A 21,363-nucleotide genomic window follows, 5' to 3' on the forward strand; every position below is an offset into this window, starting at 1 on the left:
ACAGATACCCAAAAACTCTACCTAAGTAGCACTTTACTCCGCTGGCAGAAGGTTAATGTTGAACTTTTGTTGTACACATATCCAGATTATGTTGAGTTTGCGCAAATACACTGTCAGTGTGAATGAGGCATAAGGATGAATAATAGGCCTATATTTACTTAGACATTACTGCCCCTCTGTGGACATCTGTGGGTATTATTGATAATGTAGCCAATGTAGTCTATTGTGTTTTATCCTATTGCAGTTGCTGTGAAAATACAGTATGTTAAAATAAGAATTCAATGGTCTGATCATGACATTTATTCCATTAGGGTTGTACAATATCCTACTTGTTGTATACAAATTACTAGGCCCATAACTGCTATTTATTCTAACCTATTAAAATAGTTCATAAATACAATAACTTTATTTCACTTGATAAATAATACCACTGCAAACAGCTAAACATAGAATATGTGGATGTCTATTAAAAGTTGAAGTATGTTGTCCGTGACATTGTATGACAGACAGTTGAAATCGGCACGTTTGTGGAGGCGTGGAAGGGATTATTTTCGAAGCAATACGGTCGCTCTGCAATCACTTTGGATGTTGTCCCGCGGCCTACAGTCCTACACAGTATTAGCGGTGGTTGGGTAGAGTAGAGAGCGAAAGAAAAGGGGAGGCGGAGACACGGCCACGACAGAGACATCATCACCATGGCACCACTCGGACTAAAAGCCATTGTGGGAGAAAGTAAGAATATGTATTTTTGTTTAATCACTTCTTATGTAGGTCTATGCGCTATGGTTATTTTGTATTGTGGCGTTGGCCTAGGCTATTTTATTTTTTGCTTTATTTTGGACATTCTATTCATTTAGGCTATTTAGTTGGTTTGAATTACTATTTTATTTAGATCTCAATTTGTATTTCAAACAAAATTTAAATACATTTTTTGGCCAAAAACTGGTCCAGAAGTAGACCTATTGAAAGTACAAATCTAGTGCGTCTCACGTTCGATAGGATTGCTCAAAGTGCGTAAAGGCGCACTAACGCACTCTCGATTATCCTATATCTCTGCATCATTAGATATAGGAAAATGTTGGTCTTTTAATATTGGGTTTTAATTATGTGCACTGTACAATACTGGCATTTGTTTTGTAGTGAGTTGCACTATGAAATTGTCGTTTCGGGTAAATCCACATGCGCTAAATCCATACGGATTAAGCTCTTCCACTGTCATAGTGCTCCTTGCTGCATGGATCCACCACAATACAGCTCCACACTCAGTTACCTAAAGCCACCACGAAAGGGGAAAATCTCTTATTTTGTGGATGTAAACGTGTAGGCCACAGGTGGCACCTTAATTGGGGAGGACAGGCTCATTGTAATGCCTGGGGCAGAATTTCTGGAGTGGGATCAAACACATGGTTTCCATGTGTTTGATGCCATTCAATTTTCTCCGTTCCAGCCATTATTATGAGCCGTCCTCCCCTCAGCAGCCTCTACTGGTGTAGGCCTATTACTTTGTATTGTGGCTTTTAAAATAAATCTGCTGTGTTGAAGGCAATTAATTCAAGAACAGGCATATAACCTAGTTTCCCCATTATGCACATAAAAAGCAAGACCTTATCCATGCATGAAAAAGTGAAAACAATAATTCCACAATGCAACTTCAGTCTTAAATATGTTAAATGTTTGGCTGGCAGTCTTTCATTTATTTATGGTATGGTAGACAGGGGAATAGAGATATTGGGGTTAACGTGTGTTGTTATTGCGTGGGTATCCGCTATTTAATACCTCCTCAGCGGGGTTTGGTAGGTCACTTGGGTAGGTTACTTTCTAAATGTAATCCATTACAGTTAATAGTTACCTGTCTAAAATTGTAATCAGTAACGTAACTTTTGGATTATCCAAACTCAGTAACATAATCTGATTACATTCAGTTACTTTTAGATTACATTCCCCTTAAGTGGCATTAGAAGAACACAAACATGTATGTTACCAATTGATTTATCCTGCAATAGATGTGGTTCAATGTTAACGTTTACATAGCTGGCCATATATGGATGTTAAATTTTACTTTATGGGTTGGTTATGTACACTTCTTCTACCCATCGCTTTCTACTACATATAATAATACGATTACATTATATCTTTACAAGTCCAAAAATGTATGTAGCAACTGCAGATTGCCCCTTTAAATCTATCAAAAGTGTGCGAGTTTGAGCATGTGTCCATTATGCCTATGGATGTATTTCTTTTATCAGCATGAATTAGACTGAGCAATTAAAAGCCCCTCTTTTATTCCTAAAGCTGGGATACCCACTATGCAGATGTTGCAAGAGCGCATTTTTCACTGGCTGTCGACTAGTTTCAAAAACAATGATTAATAGGCAGCTTAAACTATTTGAGTTCAACCATTATTGGGTTCAAATACACATTTACATTTGTGAACAGCCATCCACAACAACCACAATCCGTAAGGCGCAAATAGCAAAATGAGAGAGCAGCAGTGTGATTCACATCAATGCGCTATGTAGATATCAATAATAAGTGATATCCGTATCGCCGTAGACTAAACCACTGCTGTCATCCTTACCTCCAAGTGTTTATTCAAGTTGGATAATCTTTGGGTGCCAACAGCAGTCACACCATTGGAAGACATAGCTTGGACTGTAGCCTACAAAGCCTATTCCTGCTCTTTTCCCGCGATCAATCAAACACATTCGGTGTCATCATAGTGGTCTCTGACTTGTGGTCAGACTCGCTCAGGTGGAACCACCTTAAACTTGAGCCTTTTTTCAATGCAGATTTGAATGTCATTGAGAAAACAGAGAAGTGTCAAAAAATTATAATAATTAAACCTCCTTTCTGAATTTAAAGTATTCATCTAGTTTTTCAAGTATCTGTAATCTGATTACAATATTATTTTACTGGTAACGTAAAGGATTACAGTTATCTTTTTTTGTACATGTAATCCGTTACTCTGTCACACCCTGACCATAGTTTGCTTTGTATGTTTCTATGTTTTGGTTGGTCAGGGTGTGATCTGGTTGGGCATTCTATGTTAATTGTCTAGTTTGTCTAGTTCTATGTTTGGCCTGATATGGTTCTCAATCAGAGGCAGGTGTTCGTCATTGTCTCTGATTGGGAACCATATTTAGGTAGCCTGGGTTTCACTGTGTGTTTGGGTGATTGTTCCTGTCTTTGTGTTTGCACCAGATAGGGCTGTTTTGAAGTCTCACGTTTATTGTTGTCGTTAGTTTATTCATGTGTAGTTTTTTCTTCATTAAACAAACATGAATCATCATCACGCCGCATTTTGGGCCGCCTCTCCTTCAACTAAAGAGAACCGTTACATACTCCAACCCTGCTCCTCAGATATCCACTGTATTTGATTGAGGTGAGACAGGATGGTGCTATGGTGATTCAGAGTTTGTGCCCCTGGTGTAAAGTGAGCTGTGGTCTCCAACTCCACCCAGCCACCAGTAACATTCAGCATCACCAACTGCTAGCTATGCTGGACTTCCAGAAAATCACACATTGTAGTACTGTGTTCACAAGGAATACTGTTGGTGTTCAGTTTGTTGAGCCTGTCCCTTACATTTTATGGGTTGTTTTGCTCTTAATCCTGAAGACTTTTATTGGCATACAGACAAATATCTATGGGTATGACAAATACTGTATAATAAATTGGAAATGGATGAAAACACCCACTCAAAAAGACAGAAAAGTTTGTTGAATTTCCAATGTGTTATCACTGCTTTCAACAATCTAAAAGCACAACCAAACTCCAATGGAAAAACAATGTCTGATTTTTGGTTTAGTTGTCAACCAAATATCTATCACTGACCCCACCCCTGTTTTGGTAAAAAGCTGAGGAATGGGGGTTGGAGAAATTTAACCACTCGTACATTCATAGACAGAGCGACGGAAAAGGACTGACCATCCATGACATTAAAACTATAGTTTAAACCATGTTTTGAGGCTATGTGGTGTTTGTTTACATTTACTTTGTTTACAAACATCGGAGTAAAACAAGCTTATAGTTTGGTTCCTGATGGGGTACAACAGCTGAGCTAGACTCATGAGGCATTTATAAGTTATACTCTTCAAGAATCAATAGGTATTTATTATTTATTTGTCGATCCAAAAATGTTTGTAGCAACTGCTGATTGCCCCTTTAAAAGTACACGGTGCAAGTGATCAATGCCTTTTGAAATTCTGCGCACATTATTGCTGCAACAAACTGGAATTAAAGCCAGAATAAGTCAGTGGAACAGATGGAACTCTCCAAGCAGAAGATACATCTGCTTCAAAAGTTGATATCTGACAACCGAACACAATTTCGACTTCCACCTGACTGTGCTGCTGCTCCAGTTTCAACTGTTCTGCCTTATTATTATTCAACCATGCTGGTCATTTATGAACATTTGAACATCTTGGCCATGTTCTGTTATAATCTCCACCCGGCACAGCCAGAAGAGGACTGGCCACCCCACATAGCCTGGTTCCTCTCTAGGTTTCTTCCTAGGTATTGGCCTTTCTAGGGAGTTTTTCCTAGCCACCGTGCTTCTACACCTGCATTGCTTGCTGTTTGGGGTTTTAGGCTGGGTTTCTGTACAGCACTTTGAGATATCAGTTGATGTACGAAGGGCTATATAAATAAATTTGATTTGATTGGATTTGATTTGATTTGAATTCAATATCACTAAATATCATTGCATTCACAGCCCTAGGCCTATTGTATTGTCTAGTTTAATTTTGGGTTGAATTGAAACGATAGCCGTTGATGACTTTCCAATTGCTATATTAGGCCTAAATAGCATAATGGATGAGATATGAGTGATAAAGTATGGTCCCATTTACTTTGCTCTTTTAAATCTACCTCGATAGTAACAGTGAATCTTAGTTTTCAAGTGGAGATCTCTCAGCCATCATTCTCACAATGGCACATTGATAATAGTCAGTGACAAATTGTAGATTCCACGTCATAATACGTTGACTGATTACGTTTAAGGAATGTTGAATCAACCAGTTTGTGCGCAGTGGGTTAGTTAATAATTGATATGTTGGTTTCACATCTCCATCTCACCCCAAAAAGCCTAAATGAAAGAGTAGGACTAAATCAAATCAAACTTTAAATGCACTTTAAATAAAGTTTGATTTGATTTAGTTATATTATTAAACTCTCACAATAGCACACTGGTAATAGTCAGTTACAAATATCATAGCTAAGCAGGTCTTGTTTAAAACCCTAGATGGGAGACCAAAGTGTAGCTGTGGATAGACCAATTATGCTGCACAGCCTATTGTTTATTTCTGATAGTGGATATAACTTTGAAGATCTGATGTTGTTTTAAAGGTACAAATTCAACATATTGTATACAAGGTTTGTCTGTTGAAATTTGGTTACCACGATGACATAATAATCCTGGTTGAAATTTAACTCTCCCAAAAAATATGTTTATGTTGATGACTTTTTTCAAATCCAATGTATTTGCACGTAGATTCCGCGTCACAATACATTGGCAAATTACATTGAAACAACGTTGATTCAACCAGTTTTGGCCCAGTAGGTTGGCTCTTCTGTTTATCTTCTGAGACACAATAGTTGTGGTTGTCCAGCTCAGACAAACAGGAGGAGTTTAGTGGATGCGTCCCCAATGGCACCCTATTCCCTATATAGTTAACAAATGTTGACCAGAGCCCTATTGGCATTGGTCGAAGGTAGTGCACTATATAGGGAATAGGGCGGCATTTGAGATACAGCCATTATCTCCCATCCCAAAGCAGCTTCTTCGTTTGTTGATGCTGACTGACTCTTTCATGGGGCATTGGGGAAATTTCCCCTAACTAATCCAGTTGGGTAATTGGATACAGAACTCATTCACTGATAGACATGTCACCTCAATTATCAAACCACCCGACCCATATTCAAAACAACAACAGTGTTTGAATGAAGCATATAGGCACATTTTTGTTCTTGATTTCTGAAATGTTAACAATGATTGAGTTGATTGATTGTTATACAGTGCCTTGCACGCCCAATTTTTCAGTTTTTGATTTGTTAAAAAAGTTAGAAATATCCAATAAATGTCATTCTACTTCATGATTGTGTCCCACTTGTTGTTGATTCTTCACAAAAAAATACAATTTGATATATTTATGTTTGAAGCCTGAAATGTGGCAAAAGGTCGCAAAGTTCAAGGGGGCCGAATACTTTCGCAAGGCACTGTATATTTGTGACATTGTCTTGTTTTGTCTTTCAATGGAGGTAATGCATGTTAAGATTAATTTAGAAAGCAGAGAGCCATACTATGCTACACCCTTTGAATAACTATTTTTGGTTCCATGTTGAAACATTTTTGTTCCAAGTAGAACCGTTTTTGGGTTCCATGTGGAACCCTTTTCACAGAAGGTTCTACCTGGAACCAAAAAGGTTTTACCTGGAACCAAAAAGGGTTCTCCTATGGGGATAGCGGAAGAGCCCTTTTGGAACAATTTTTTAAATCGTGTATCCTGACACAACAGCCAAATACTTCTGTCACTGGCTTTTAGGATCCATGCTCTATGTAATAATCATTTTAAGCTGGGGATGAAGGATATACAGAGCCTTCAGAAAGTATTCACACCCCTTGACTTTTCCCACATTTTGTTGTGGTACAAATTCGGATTAAAATCGATTGATTTTCAACACAAAATACTCTGTAATGTCAAAGTGGAAGAAAATTCAATTTAAAAATAAAACCATAATATATCTTGATTATATAAGTATTCAACCCCCTGAGTCAATACATACTGTATTAGAATCACCTTTGGCAACGTTCACAGCTGTGAGTCTTTTTGGGTAAATCTCTAAGAGATTTGCACACCTGGATTGTACAATATTTGCCCATTTATTATTTTTAAAACTCTTCAAGCTCTGTCAAGTTCATTGTTGACCATTGCTAGACAGCCATTTTAAAGTCTTGCCTTAGATTTTCAAGCAGATATAAGTCAAAACTAAAACAAGGCCACTCGGGAACATTCAATGTCGTCTTAGTAAGCAACTCCAGTGTATATTTGGCCTTGAGTTTAGATTATTGTCCTGCTGAATGATGAATTTGTCTCCCAGTGTCTGTTGGAAAGCAGACTGAACTGGGTTTTTACTCTTGAATTTTGCCTGTGTTTAGCTCTATTCCGTTTTATTTTTATCCTACCCAAAAAACTCCCTAGTCCTTGCCGTTGATGAGCATACCCATAACATGATGCAGCCACCACCATGCTTGAAAATATGAAGACTGGTACTCAGTGATGTGTTGTGTTAGATTTGCCCCAAACATAATGCTTTGTATTCAGGACAAGAAGTTAATTTCTTTGCCACATTTTTTGCAGAATTACTTTAGTGCCTTATTACAAACAGGATGCATGTTTTGAAATATTTTTATTCTGTACAGATTTCCTTCTTTTTACTCTGTCATTAAGGCAACTACAATGTTGTTGATCCATCCTTAGTTATCTCCTATCATAGCCATTAAACTCTGTAACTGTTTTAAAATCACCATTGTCCTCATGGTGAAATCCCTGAGCGGTTTCCTTCCTCTCCGGCAACTAAGTTCGGAAGGACACCTGTATCTTTGTAGTGACTGGGTGTATTGATTCACCACCAAAAGTGTCATTAATAACTTCACCGTGCTCAAAGGGATATTCAGTGTCTGCTTTTTTTATTTGTACCCATCTAATAATAGGTACCCTTCTTTGCGAAGCATTGGAAAACCTGCCTGGTCTTTGTAGTTGATACAGATAATTGTTTGTGTGGGGTACAGATATGGGGTAATCATAAAAAAAATGTTAAACACCTATTATGCAATTCATTATGTTACTTTTTGAGCACATTATTACTCATGAAAGTATTTAGGCTAGCCATAACAAAGGGTTTGAATAGTTAACTCAAGACATTTCTAAAATCAAAATTCCACTTTGCATTGTGGGTTATTGTGTGTAGATCAGTCCCACAAAATCTCAATTTAATCCATTGGAAATTCAGGCTGTAACACAACAAAATGTGGAAAAAGTCAAGGGGTGTGAATACTTTTTTTGAAGGCACTGTAGCTACTACTCATTTAATACGTATACTTATTTAAAATCAAATAACACTGATGAATGTATTTAATGGAGTTTTTTTTTAAATACTAGCCAAATCGAACATGCGTGTGTGTCAACAGGTTTCCCTGTGACATCACATCCTGTGGTACAGAAAGAGCCCAGAAATAGCGACCCTGGCGGTTCCGTGGCGTAAGAGGATTGGAAGAGATTAGGCCTTGTGATTGCTGTGTGTCTCTCTCACTGACTCATTCCAGTAGATAGATGGGCCAGCTTTTAAACTATAGATTCAAAGCTGATCCTTCCCCCCTCTCCATTACCACAGACTGGCATTTGGGATGCATGAACTGTCTCCCAGATGGTTCCAACGGGGCACCAGGTTCCCAGACTCCTCACAAGATGTAATGAGTGTTACATTGGTATAACCGCTCACTTCAGACCCCTCACCGGAGCCCATTAAATTCCAACTGTGGCTGTGCCATCACTGCTAACACCGTCTGTCACCCACCTAAACTAACAATTCACTAGAACAGAATATCTAATATGCCCTTTTATACCTGAAGCATTATGCTTAGATACCCAGGCTTCGCTCAAGTTGTTCCATTAGTTTGAGTCAACGAGACGAGATTCGGAAGGATGACCTTGGGAGACTAAACTGTATACAAGGTGTCAAGGCTCAGGAAAAGACCCAGATGCCGACAGTTTTGAAGTAATAAAAGTTTATTACAAAAACAGGACAGCAGGCAAACGACAGGTTAAGGGCATGCAGAGGTCAGAAGTCCAGAGCAGAGTCTGAAAGGTACAGAATGGCAGGCAGGTTCAGGGTCAGGGCAGGCAGAGGTCAGAAGTCCAGAGCAGAGTCTGAAAGGTACAGAATGGCAGGCAAGCTCAAGATCAGGGCAGGCAGAATGGCCAAAAACCGGGAAAGCTAGAAAACAGGAACTAGAGAAAGAAAGGAGCACGGGAAAAACCTCTGGTAGGCTTGACGAAACAGAACGAACTGGCAACAGAAAACAGGTATAAATACACTGGGGATAATGAGGAAGATGGGCGACACCTGGAGGGGGGCAAATAGCACAAAGACAGGTGAAACAGATCAGGGTGCGACACAAGGGGCCAATAGCCTACAGTGCTTGTGCTTTTTAGCACAGAACAGTTTAATGTAAGTTGAAGTGTGTGCTAATCAATTATTCCTCCGTTTACAGAGATTATGAATGATGTCATCAAGAAGGTGCACAAGAAGGGCGAATGGAAGGTATGGGCAAATAAAATAAAACGTTGTCACACGCACTGAATACAACAGGTGTAGACCTTACCGGGAAATGCTTACTTACAAGCCCTTAACTAACAATTCAGTTCAAGAAAGAGTAAAAAAAATATTTACAGAATAAAATAAAAAATAATAAAAAGTAACACAATAAAAGAACAGTAACGGTACAGAGTCAGTGTGCGAGGATACAGGTAAGTCAAGGTAATTTGTTCATGTATGTAGGGTTAAAGTGACTATGCATAGATAATAAACAGCAAGTAGCAGCAGTGTAAAAACAAATGGGGGGGTTTGTGTCAATGTAAATAGTCTGTGTGGCCATTTGATGAATTGTTCAGTAGTCTTATGGCTTAGGGGCAGAAGCTGTTTAGAAGCCTCTTGGACCTAGACTTAGAGCTCCTGTATCCCTTGCAGTGCGGTAGCATAGAGAACAGTCTATGACTTGGGTGACTGGAGTCTGACAATTTTGGGGGTTTCCTCTGAAATCGCCTAGTATTTAAATTTGTTATTTTACCTTTATTTAACTAGGCAAGTCAGTTAAGAACAGATTCTTATTTTCAATGGCGGCCTAGGAACAGTATGTAGGTCCTGGATGGTCCTGGATGGCAGGACGCTTGGTCCCAATGATGTACTGGGCCGTACGCACTACCCTCTGTAGCGCCTTTACGGTCAGATGCTGAGCAGTTGCCATACCAGGCGGTGATGCTGGTATGGCAACTGATGCCGACGGTGCAGCTGTAGAACTTTTTGAGGATCTGGTTACCCATGCCAAATATTTTATATCAATGACATTCTTGGTTATGAATGACTGTGTATGTGATAGTACATGATAGTAATTGTCTGCGCCCATATGACACCTTATTACCTTCATAGTACACTACTTTTGACCAGTGCCCTATGAGCCCAAGTCAAAAGTCGCACACTATATAGGGAATAGGGTGCCATTTAGGATACAACCCTTGACATCCTGTAAACCTCGTCCCTGTCCTCCCCCAGGTTCTGGTAGTAGACAAGCTAAGCATGAGGATGATGTCATCCTGCTGTAAGATGACAGATATCATGTCAGATGGCATCACCAGTGAGTACCACTCCCGTCAACATCACACACGCACATGCACGCTCAACGTTCAGCATCACTTCAAAGGCTAACTGAATGACTGTGCTTTTCTCTCCTATCCTGTACAGTTGTTGAAGACATTGGCAAGAAGCGAGAGCCTCTCCCCAGTATGGAGGCCATCTACCTAATAACTCCCAATGATGAGGTATTGGAACCAATTTTTGAACCTTTATTTAACTAGGCAAGTCAGTTAAGAACAAATTCTTATTTTCAATGACGGCCTAGGAACAGTGGGTTAACTGCCTGTTCAGGAGCAGAATGACAGATTTGTACCTGGTCAGCTCGGGGATTTGAACTTGCAACCTTCCGGTTACTAGTCCAACGGTCTAACCACTAGGCTACCCTGCCGCCCCTTAACTCTTTATCCAAAGTGATTTACTGTAGTGCATGCAGACATTTACTTATGGGCGGTTCCAGTGTAATCAAACCCACAGCCCTGGCATTGGAAGCGCCATGCTCTACCATCTGAGACACGAAGGAGCAAAAAAGCTTTAGCGTTCTTTGGTAAGATTTGTGATGTTCCTTCTCCTACCCAGACTGTGGAGGCACTCATAGATGACTTCAGAGACCCGCGGTCGCCCAGATACAGAGGAGCTCACGTCTTCTTCACTGACAGTGAGTTATATTGGAGAGACATGGGACAACTTTGTACCATCGTGTATTGTATACAGTATATGAATTTGAGTTTGGAGCAGTCTGATGATGCCTTTATATCTGATTCTCCTCGAGTACTGGGAACAGACTAGCAGACAACTCCTCTTTGCCACAATACCAACACTCAATGTCAACCTTACACAGTACACTCTCTCTTCCAAAATGGTTCTTCAGCTGTCCCCATAGGAGAACCCTTTTTGGTTCCTGGGAAAACCCCTTTTTGGTTCCAGGTAGAACCATTTGGGGTTTCATGTAGAACCCTCTGTGGAAAGGATTCTACTTGGAACCAAAAACGATTCTACTTGGAACCAAAATGGTTCTACCTGGAACCAACAAGGGTTCTTCAAAGGGTTCTCCTATGGGGACAGCCGAAGACCCCTTTTAGGTTCTATATTTTTTTGTAGGAGTATATAGATTTCTATTCTATTTCCCTATTATTTTCATCCTTTAATTTCATCAAATTTCAATTTTCAATAATTTCATGTTTTTTTTCACTCCCCCCCAACTCCCAGCAATCCCAGATACATTGTTCAATCTGTTGACAAAATCCCGTGCGTCCAAAGCCATGAAGACCTTGACTGAGATCCACATCGCCTTTCTGCCCTATGAGTCACAGGTAAGAGCCTATCTGCCCCTCTGTCTCTGGCGAGGGATAGAAAGACTGTGGGAGAGATACATAGAGAGAGAGGAGGAGGAGGAAAGGGGAAGGATTATGATTAGGGGGGGGGGGGGTAAGCAGGAGGGGACACAGAAGGAAACACCAGTGGAGAGTGGGAGAGGGGGAGGAGTATAGGTAGAGTAGGGGAGGAGTGGGGGAGGGATTGCTGAATGAGCTGGGGTAGTCTCCTCTCCTCTTTCTCCTGATGGAATGTTCCAGAGCAGAGTGGCTTTAGCCAGGCCATGGCTTTGCTGTGCCTCCAATCCTCTGCTGTTCTGTTGTCCTCTTGAATTAATCCTACAGGGGACGGTGTGGGGATGAGAAGGAGATGAAGGGTGGGTGGGGATGCCACGTCGCCCAGCCTCCCTTCCTCCCAGTCCATCTCTAATCCCTCACCTCATTGGTGGATGCATCAAAATGCTGGCCAGGGAGCCAATGGGAGCCGGAGGAGGGTTGTGTGACAGCGGGAAGTTGTTTGCACACTAGAGGGATTGTTGTCATGTGACGGTCAACAGATGGGCTCGAGCGTTTGAAGGTGCTGGTTGCAGTGGTGCATGGGAAAGGGAGAGCCTGCCTGACTGACACACATTATTGGTTTAGTAGAGTGGATGAAGGGAGGCATGGCTGAGAAGAAATAGGAAGTTTTAGTTTGGAAATAAACTGTCGCTTACTGTATGTCATGGGGCATTTGGCACTGTTATCAGAAAGCCTAGCATTGATTTTCACTGCTATGCAGTGAGTCTACATTTCTGTGTTACCAGAGGATTTTAGTTCCACAGATAAATGATTACACTGTATTAGTGATTTAAATACTTGTATTTACAACTTCTTCTGGCTAAATCAAGACAAGACCGAGGTACTTATCGTTGGAACCAAAGCACAGAGAGAGAATCTAGCCTCACATTTTAATCAAAGATTAAACCTAGGTGTTATTTTAGATTCTGAACTAAATTTCAAATGGATATATGACCAAAATAGCTTTTTACCCCCTGAGGAACATTGCCAAGGTGTGGCCATTTTAAATCAAACCAATCTCTCTCAGGCTGATACAGAGAGACTCATCCATGCTTTTATTACAAGCAAGCTTGACTACTGTAATGCTCTCCTGTCTGGTCTACCCAAGAAAGCCATTGGTCAACTTCAAAACATACAGAATGCTGCAGCACGGGTACTGACCAAGACCAGAGAGCACACATTACACCGGTTTTAAGGTCTCTGCACGGGCTGCCTGTGAGTTTTAGAATGAATTTTAAGATGTTTCTATTGGTTTTTCAATCAATCCACGATTGCGCACCCCAGTACATGTCAGACATGCTTTTAAGTTATGTAGCCATTAGGTCCCTCAGGTCTTCTGGCGCTGGCATTTTAACTATCCCAAAGCCTAGGACCAAGAAGCATGGAGTATCAACCTTTAGTTATTATGTCCCCAGCCTCTGGAATAGACTGCCAGGGAACCGAAACTGTGAACATATTTAAAATAGATTTTAACACACATTTGCTTTCCTTTTCATTAGGGTGCTTTTTAGTTGTTCAGTTTGTGTTATTATTTAGTTCCTATCTTGTGTTTGTTGTGTAGTAAATATTTCAGTTTTTATTTTCTAAATGTTTTATTTGTTTGTTTTTCCCTGTAAAGCGCTTTGCGTTGCATACCATGTCGGAAATGTGCTGTATAAATAAAGCTTGATTTGATTTCAGAAATCAGTCATAAGGGAAAGAAATGGGAAGGGGAAAAGGGATTCATAGTCATTTGCACAACTGAGTGGATTCAACTGAAATGTGTCTTCCGCATTTAACTCAACCTCTCTGAATCAGAGAGGTACAAGGGGGGGGGGGGGGGGGCTGCCTTAATTGATGTCCACATCATCGGAGCCCAGGGAGCAGTTGTTGTTGGGGTTTAACTGCCTTTCTCAAGGCTGGAGGAATTAATGAAAGATGTCCCATCTGATCCTACAACACCGTACTGTATTGTCAGTCATTTGGGAATCAATGCAGTCAAATAGGATTATATTATCTCACCCACACAGTCTCACACACTGCTACAGTGCCACCTGCAGGTCTGGCCCTGCATCTCCACTGGATAGGGTTACAAACTTTTGTTATTTTCGCCCAAATTGATAAATTCCTGGTTGGAGGATTCACAGATTTCTTGCTCATTCTATCCTGATTCCAGGAATATTCCAACCAGGATTTCTGGAAAACCTAGGATTTTTGCAAAAGTGACCAACATTTTTGTGTATAGGACGGGAAACTGTAAAGCAAGTTGTTACTGCTGATGTAAAAACAGCCTAATAAAATACATTTCATTGATTTGATTATTTCTCTGTGTGTATCTAGGTGTTTTCCCTGGACAAGACAGATGCCTTCCAGGACTTCTACAGCCCCTACAAAGCTGACATCAAGCACAACATGTTGGCGCGTTGTGCTGAGCAGATCGCCACTCTCTGCAACACCCTGAAGGAATACCCTGGCATCAGATACAGAGGGTAAGAAAGAGCGAGAGAGCTACAGCAATATCAATTACTGCTCCGGTTTCATCTATACTGGCTTCTGTAGTGGTGGCTGGTGCTTCGTTTGAGTCCCAGACAGACCAGAATGGAATGTATAGGCTATGTATCAATCCCAAGGCAGCTACCTACCTCCAAACATAGCATCCTTGTGGATTGGGACATAGCCTATTCATCCTCCTCTGAGAGGATTCTTAGAAGGATTCAGTCTTCTGTACGTGTGATGGAAAGCTAACAGCCTGTTTGTTGTCCACTCTGTTGTCTTGACTCAGGGAGTACAAAGACTGTGCCACTCTGGCTCAGCTCCTGCAGGACAAGCTAGATGGCTACAAGGCAGACGACCCCACCATGGGAGAGGTGAGGCAGGGGAGCAGCCAACCAACAAGCCACACTGATTTAACTGATATAACACACACTGTAAAGGGATTTCTGTGAATTTGACAGTATCTTACAGGCAGCTTGGTTACAAGTACAATTCTCTATGTCATATTACAGTACACCTACTGTAATATAAATACGGTATTAAACAAGTACGATAGGTCAGTCACCCGCTGCTTTTACCCATTCGCCAGCACGGTATGTTTTGTCCTTTAGGTTACAATGAAACATGTCATTATGTCAAATCAATGTATCATTCACAATAATGAAATAGTTGAATCTATTGTAGATCGTCATGACGTTTTGGAGGTTATGAAACTACAATAGTACAGTCAAATCATAATGTAAAACTCTTTGTCCAGCCATTTGTCTCTCTGTCCCTGTCAGCTAATATGGCCCCCTCTTTCTCTCCGCCCTGCCTAGGGTCCGGACAAATCTCGCTCTCAACTCCTGATTCTGGACCGAGGCTTTGACCCAGTCTCTCCCATCCTCCATGAACTCACCCTCCAAGCCATGGGCTATGACCTGCTGGGCATCGAGAACGACGTCTACAAGTAAACACTCCCACGCTGGCACAGCCTGGCACAGCAATGGGTTCATCGCACACAACGCACTGGGCCTCGCACCACAGAATTACAGAGAACATATAGGATCTCTATCCCTATGCGAATTATAGGATCTCTATCCCTATGTGAATTATAGGATCTTTATTCCTATGCGAATTATAGGATCTTTATTCCTATGCGAATTATAGGATCTTTATTCCTATGCGAATTATAGGATCTTTATTCCTATGCGAATTATAGGATCTCTATTCCTATGTGAATTATAGGATCTTTATTCCTATGCGAATTATAGGATCTTTATTCCTATGCGAATTATAGGATCTCTATTCCTATGCGAATTATAGGATCTCTATTCCTATGCGAATTATAGGATCTCTATTCCTATGCGAATTATAGGATCTCTATCCCTATGTGAATTATAGGATCTTTATTCCTATGTGAATTATAGGATCTCTATCCCTATGTGAATTATAGGATCTCTATCCCTATGTGAATTATAGGATCTCTATCCCTATGTGAATTATAGGATCTCTATCCCTATGTGAATTATAGGATCTCTATCCCTATGTGAATTATAGGATCTCTATCCCTATGTGAATTATAGGATCTCTATCCCTATGTGAATTATAGGATCTCTATCCCTATGTGAATTATAGGATCTCTATCCCTATGTGAATTATAGGATCTCTATCTCTGGCACAGCCTAGCAATAGGTCCATCTCTCGTTTTGTTTGGATAGGAATTGTCATCTTGTTCGGTAGCTTCCTATTTAGTTCTAAGTAAACATTTGGGCAGATCAATCTTTTCTGTTATGAGCGTTTATGTTGTACATCTCTCTGTGTTTGACTCGGTTCCCTGTTTCTCTCTCTCTCTCTCCTCTCGCTTTCGTCTCTTGCTCTGTCTCTGTCTGTCAGGTATGACACCAGTGGGATGGGGGAGGTCAAGGAGAAGGCGGTGTTGCTGGATGAGGATGATGACCTGTGGATGAGTCTCAGACACAAGCATATAGCCGAAGTCACCACGTAAGTCTTTAAAACATAGGATGCTCCCGTGGTTCTCACACACATACATGCACGGACACACAGACGCACGGAAGCCCTGCTGCCCTGTATAGGTCTTTTATTTAGCTCTTTTTTTAAAAATCTATCCCTCTCACACATTCAAACAGGGCTGTGACCCGCTCCCTCAAAGAATTCTCAGCCACCAAAAAGATGAACACAGGAGAGAAGGTACATGCAACTCAGTCTTTATTAGTCCTACCGACCTACTGCATTATTGAACTGCGATGTGTCCTTCGTAACCCTCTGTACTGTATAGACTGCTGTATGTGTCTAACAGTGATGTGCTGTTCTGGGTTTGCTACAGACCACAATGAAAGACTTGTCTCAGATGCTGAAGAAGATGCCGCAGTATCAGAAAGAGCTAAGCAAGGTAAGCATGATGAGCCATATGATACTGTATGGATGTCCCAGCACAGAAATAATACACACAACATGCTCAGACAGACAACTGGTTCCCTAGGCAGCTATGCAATATAATACATAGAAGACCTTCACTGTGGACTATTAAGACTATGAATGTGACACCAAATGGGAGACAATTTACTGAAACGCGGAGGGACTACCTTGACGTTGTCCAATAAGAAATGCTTGTTTCCTTTTTTCAGGCTGCAAATAGATTTTGCTACTGTGTACACTAATGAATCCACCCCTCCCTGTGTTTCAGTACTCTACCCACCTCCACCTGGCTGAAGACTGTATGAACCGATATCAGGGCACGGTGGACAAGCTGTGTCGTGTTGAGCAGGTAACAGAATAACCAGGGAGCCCAGGGAATTGGAATACATTTAAGTGAAATGTTTGTGATCTGTTTGAACTCTTGCCAACTCCATTGCTGTTATTGTCAAGCCAAACAACAAGTGACAGGGAGTTGGCATTATAGCACAAATAGAGTGTACAAAACATTAATATTGAGTTGCACCCCCTTTTGCCCTCAGAACAGCCTCAATTCGTCGGGGCATGGTCTCTACAAGGTGTCGAAAGCGTTCCACAGGGATGCTGGCCCCATGTTGACTCCAATGCTTCCCACAGTTGTGTTAAGTTGGCTGGATGTCCTTTGGGTGGTGGGACCATTCTTAGATACATCTTTTTCAACTATTATTGTTATTATATAATTTTCCTTGTTTCAGGTCAACATCGTAAAGAGATTGTACATATATTTGAATTCCAAAATGAAACAAGGTAACACAAAACATAGCATAACCAACAAACACCAAAACATAGCATAACCAACAAACACCAAAACATAGCATAACCAACAAACACCAAAACATAGCATAACCAACAAACACCAAAACATAGCATAACCAACAAACACCAAAACATAGCATAACCAACAAACACCAAAAAATAGCATAACCAACACCAAAAAATAGCATAACCAACACCAAAAAATAGCATAACCAACAAACACCAAAACATAGCATAACCAACAAACACCAAAACATAGCATAACCAAACACCAAAACATAGCATAACCAACAAACACCAAAACATAGCATAACCAACAAACACCAAAACATAGCATAACCAACAAACACCAAAACATAGCATAACCAACAAACACCAAAACATAGCATAACCAACAAACACCAAAACATAGCATAACCAACAAACACCAAAACATAGCATAACCAACAAACACCAAAACATAGCATAACCAACAAACACCAAAACATAGCATAACCAACAAACACCAAAACATAGCATAACCAAACACCAAAACATAGCATAACCAACAAACACCAAAACATAGCATAACCAAACACCAAAACATAGCATAACCAAACACCAAAACATAGCCAAAACAATAAGACTTATACATTCCATTTCCGTTCTCTGCTCTTCATTTTTAATTACTTTAATCCCCAAAAATATAACATTCATTTCATTATCATAAAACAGTTTAATGTTCCTTATATAGACTATCAAAATAAAGAAAGTCACACACTCCATATATTAACTCCCAGTAATTTAATGGGTATTTACCAACTTTTCGGCAGCACTGTGCCTTCCTCAGGGTAATGTCATGAATACTTGAACCAGGTTATGTAGACAAACAGTGCAATTAGTGCAACCAATTGCAGTAGTGAGGGGTGTGTCATAATGATTAAGTTAATTAAAATAAATGAGTGAAACTGTTAAAAAAAACAATAGTTTATGGCATATTAAATATATTACGCGATTGTTATCATTTAGAAACATAACTGAATATTATATATCATATTAGCATCAACATACATTATTGTTTAATTCAATTTCACATCATTGTTTCGTATTTAATTTCATATTTGTTACATGTAATCGTTTGGTTCAACCTTAATGTATAATGAGCATCATCAACAGGGGGAACGTATTAGTTGTACGCTAATAATCTGTAGAAAGAATATATACATTTATAAGACTTGTTCATAAAATAAAGATATAAAACAAATGTGACTATGTGAATGAATGTCGCCAACAACTATCTAAAGGTGACTTCTATCGCAAACTGAATTGTGACCATACCCTAGAATTCCAGTATAATATCTAATCCATAGTGGAAAGCTGTTTAGAATCAGGACAAATCACCAACAAATAAGTTGAGTTTCTATGTGTGAAATTTCCCAAGATACCAACTTTCTATACAGTCGCTAAATTACACAAACACGTGTGTCCTCCTCCAGGTAGACCCATTGTAGCAGCAATCGACTCTGTGACATCCAACATTTCTAAATTTGTGGATTACCACATTAAACTGATGGTTGAGAATCTCCCATTTTATGCCAAAGACACTAGTCACCTGATCTCATTTATAGAGGGCTTATGAAGGATACCAGAGGGCACCCTGCTGGCCACTTTTGATGTGGAGAGCATGTACACTAACATCCCACACACAGGAGGCTTGCAGGCGCTGCAACACTTCCTTCAGCAGAGAGACTCTGCCCTTGCTCCATCCAATGGTTGCATCTTACAATTTACTGAACTGGTATTATCCGATAATTACTCTGTCCTTGAGTCAGACTTTTCCTTCAAATTCGGGGTGTAGCCATGGGCTCCCCCTTTTCCCCAACTATGCAAACCTGTATGTGGGACAATTTGAGGAAGCACTCCTTTATAAAAACAGAGACACACCCCTGACTTTCTAAAATACTCCTAGGGAAGAGATACATAGATTATGTTTTTGTGCTCTGGGAAGGAAGTCACCAGGAACTAAATTAACTCCAAACTCTACTAAACGAGAGGTCTGAATACCTCAAATTCACCATGCTGACTGATGAGAGAAAAATAAACTACTTGGATTTATGGATTATCAAAGTGATGCATTACACACAGACTTCCACATAAAGCCCACAGAACGCAATACCTTGCTGTGTGCGGATAGTATGCATCCCCTTCCCCCCAAGAAGGGTCTACCATATAGCCAGTTATGCAGGGTTGAACAAATCTGTGGCCACCAGACAGATTTTGACAGCAATGCTCAAAAAAAAGACAGATACATTCAAAATGGGAGGCTACAAGGACAAAACTCTTGATGCTGCAATGATGAAAATATCTCAAAAACCAAGAGAGGAATTACTAAAAACTCAACCAAAGAAGAAAAACAACGCAACTGTCTTTTGCACTAAGTACACCAAGGGTTCGGAGAAAATGAAAGCAATCCTGAAAAAGCACTGGCATATTCTGCAATCAGACAAAAAAAATGCACACCTCTTCAAGGAACCCCCACTGGTGGTCTATAAGCGTGGTCGCAATATTGGTGATAGCTAGGTGAGATCTGACATGCCCACTCAGACACTCTTGACACCTGTCCCAAATGGGAACTACAAATGTGGCTCATGCGCACAGTGCAATAGCACTATAAAAACGTATTTCTTCAGACACCCACACTACACACAGGTCGAAAAATCCCTGTTAGGGGTGTCATCTCATGCAAGACCAAAGGAGTAATCTATCTCATCACCTGTTCATTAGGAAAAGCCTACGTAGGACAAACGAAAAGACAATTAAAACAACGCACAGCTGAATACCGCAGCTCAATCAGGTGTAAGAACATTGACTATCCAGTAGCAGCTCACTTTGTTGAAGCTAACCATCCCATCTCCTCCCTCAAATACACAGGCATTGAACATGTTGCTCTACCAAGGAGAGGAGGTAACATCGAGATCCGACAACTACAAAGGGAGGCTTACTGGATATCCTATCTAAAAACATTGACCCCTGATTGGCCTGAATGTTGACTTTGATCTCAGGCCCTTCTTATGAACAATTCTTTATTTTATGAACAAGTCTTATAAACGTATATATTCTTTCTACAGCTTATTAGCGTACACCTACTATTTTCCCCCATTGATGATGCTCGTTATACATTAAGGTTGAACCAAACGATTACATGTAACAAATCTGAAATGAAATACGAAACAATTATGTGAAATTGAATTAAACAATAATGTATTTTGATGCTAATATGATGTACAATATTCAATTATGTTTTTAATATGATAACAATAGCGTAATATATTTAATATGCCATAAACTTTTTTTTTTTTTTTAACAGTTTCACTAATTCATTTTAATTAACTTAATCATTATGACACACCCCTCACTCTTGTCATTGGTTGCACTAATTGCACTGTTTGTCTACATAACCTGGTTCAAGTATTCATGACATTACCCTGAGGAAGGCACAGTGCTGCCGAAATGTTGGTAAATGTCCATTAAATTACTGGGAGTTAATATATGGAGTGTGTGACTTTCTTTATTTTGATAGTTTATAGTTTATTTGCCATTAGTCAGCACCTCCACACAAACTAATTTTTCTGGGTGTGCGCCAGCTCATGTTTTTTTCAAATCTATGTTCCTTACATGCCTTTATTAATGTTACTGTCACAAAATGTGTGGCTGTAGTGTGTAAAATACCCTTATTTTATTGAGGTATTGAGGCCTATACGACAACATAATCATTTTATACAAGAAAGCGACAAGGGTCCATTTGACCAACAGACTCCTAAAATGTTTATATCGACACTTCTTAGGGTATCTGTAAGATTAGGGGGAAGAGATAGCAAAATGGGGTCCCATATTGTATCCAAATCTCCTTCCGTGTTCCTAAATATA

The 21,363-nt window shown here is 40.1% G+C and overlaps 1 protein-coding gene across 2 annotated transcripts in view; it reads left to right on the forward strand.

The window, feature by feature from the left end:
* The first annotated feature begins 540 nt into the window (after positions 1-540).
* The window catches only part of LOC109872476 (syntaxin-binding protein 1), a 43,421-nt gene continuing 22,598 nt past the window's right edge, over positions 541-21,363 (forward strand). For both annotated transcript variants that reach the window (XM_031806535.1, XM_031806539.1), the window contains exons 1-13: positions 541-732; positions 9,270-9,319; positions 10,328-10,409; positions 10,517-10,593; positions 10,985-11,063; positions 11,615-11,718; positions 14,095-14,243; positions 14,537-14,621; positions 15,066-15,196; positions 16,123-16,230; positions 16,377-16,437; positions 16,574-16,639; positions 16,934-17,014. In XM_031806535.1, coding sequence (XP_031662395.1) covers positions 696-732; positions 9,270-9,319; positions 10,328-10,409; positions 10,517-10,593; positions 10,985-11,063; positions 11,615-11,718; positions 14,095-14,243; positions 14,537-14,621; positions 15,066-15,196; positions 16,123-16,230; positions 16,377-16,437; positions 16,574-16,639; positions 16,934-17,014 — 1,110 coding nt within the window. In that variant the 5' untranslated portion in view covers positions 541-695. The remainder of the gene's footprint in view (positions 733-9,269; positions 9,320-10,327; positions 10,410-10,516; positions 10,594-10,984; positions 11,064-11,614; positions 11,719-14,094; positions 14,244-14,536; positions 14,622-15,065; positions 15,197-16,122; positions 16,231-16,376; positions 16,438-16,573; positions 16,640-16,933; positions 17,015-21,363) is intronic.

Source organism: Oncorhynchus kisutch, linkage group LG3 (genome assembly GCF_002021735.2).
Source record: "Oncorhynchus kisutch isolate 150728-3 linkage group LG3, Okis_V2, whole genome shotgun sequence".
Lineage (NCBI taxonomy): Eukaryota > Metazoa > Chordata > Actinopteri > Salmoniformes > Salmonidae > Oncorhynchus > Oncorhynchus kisutch.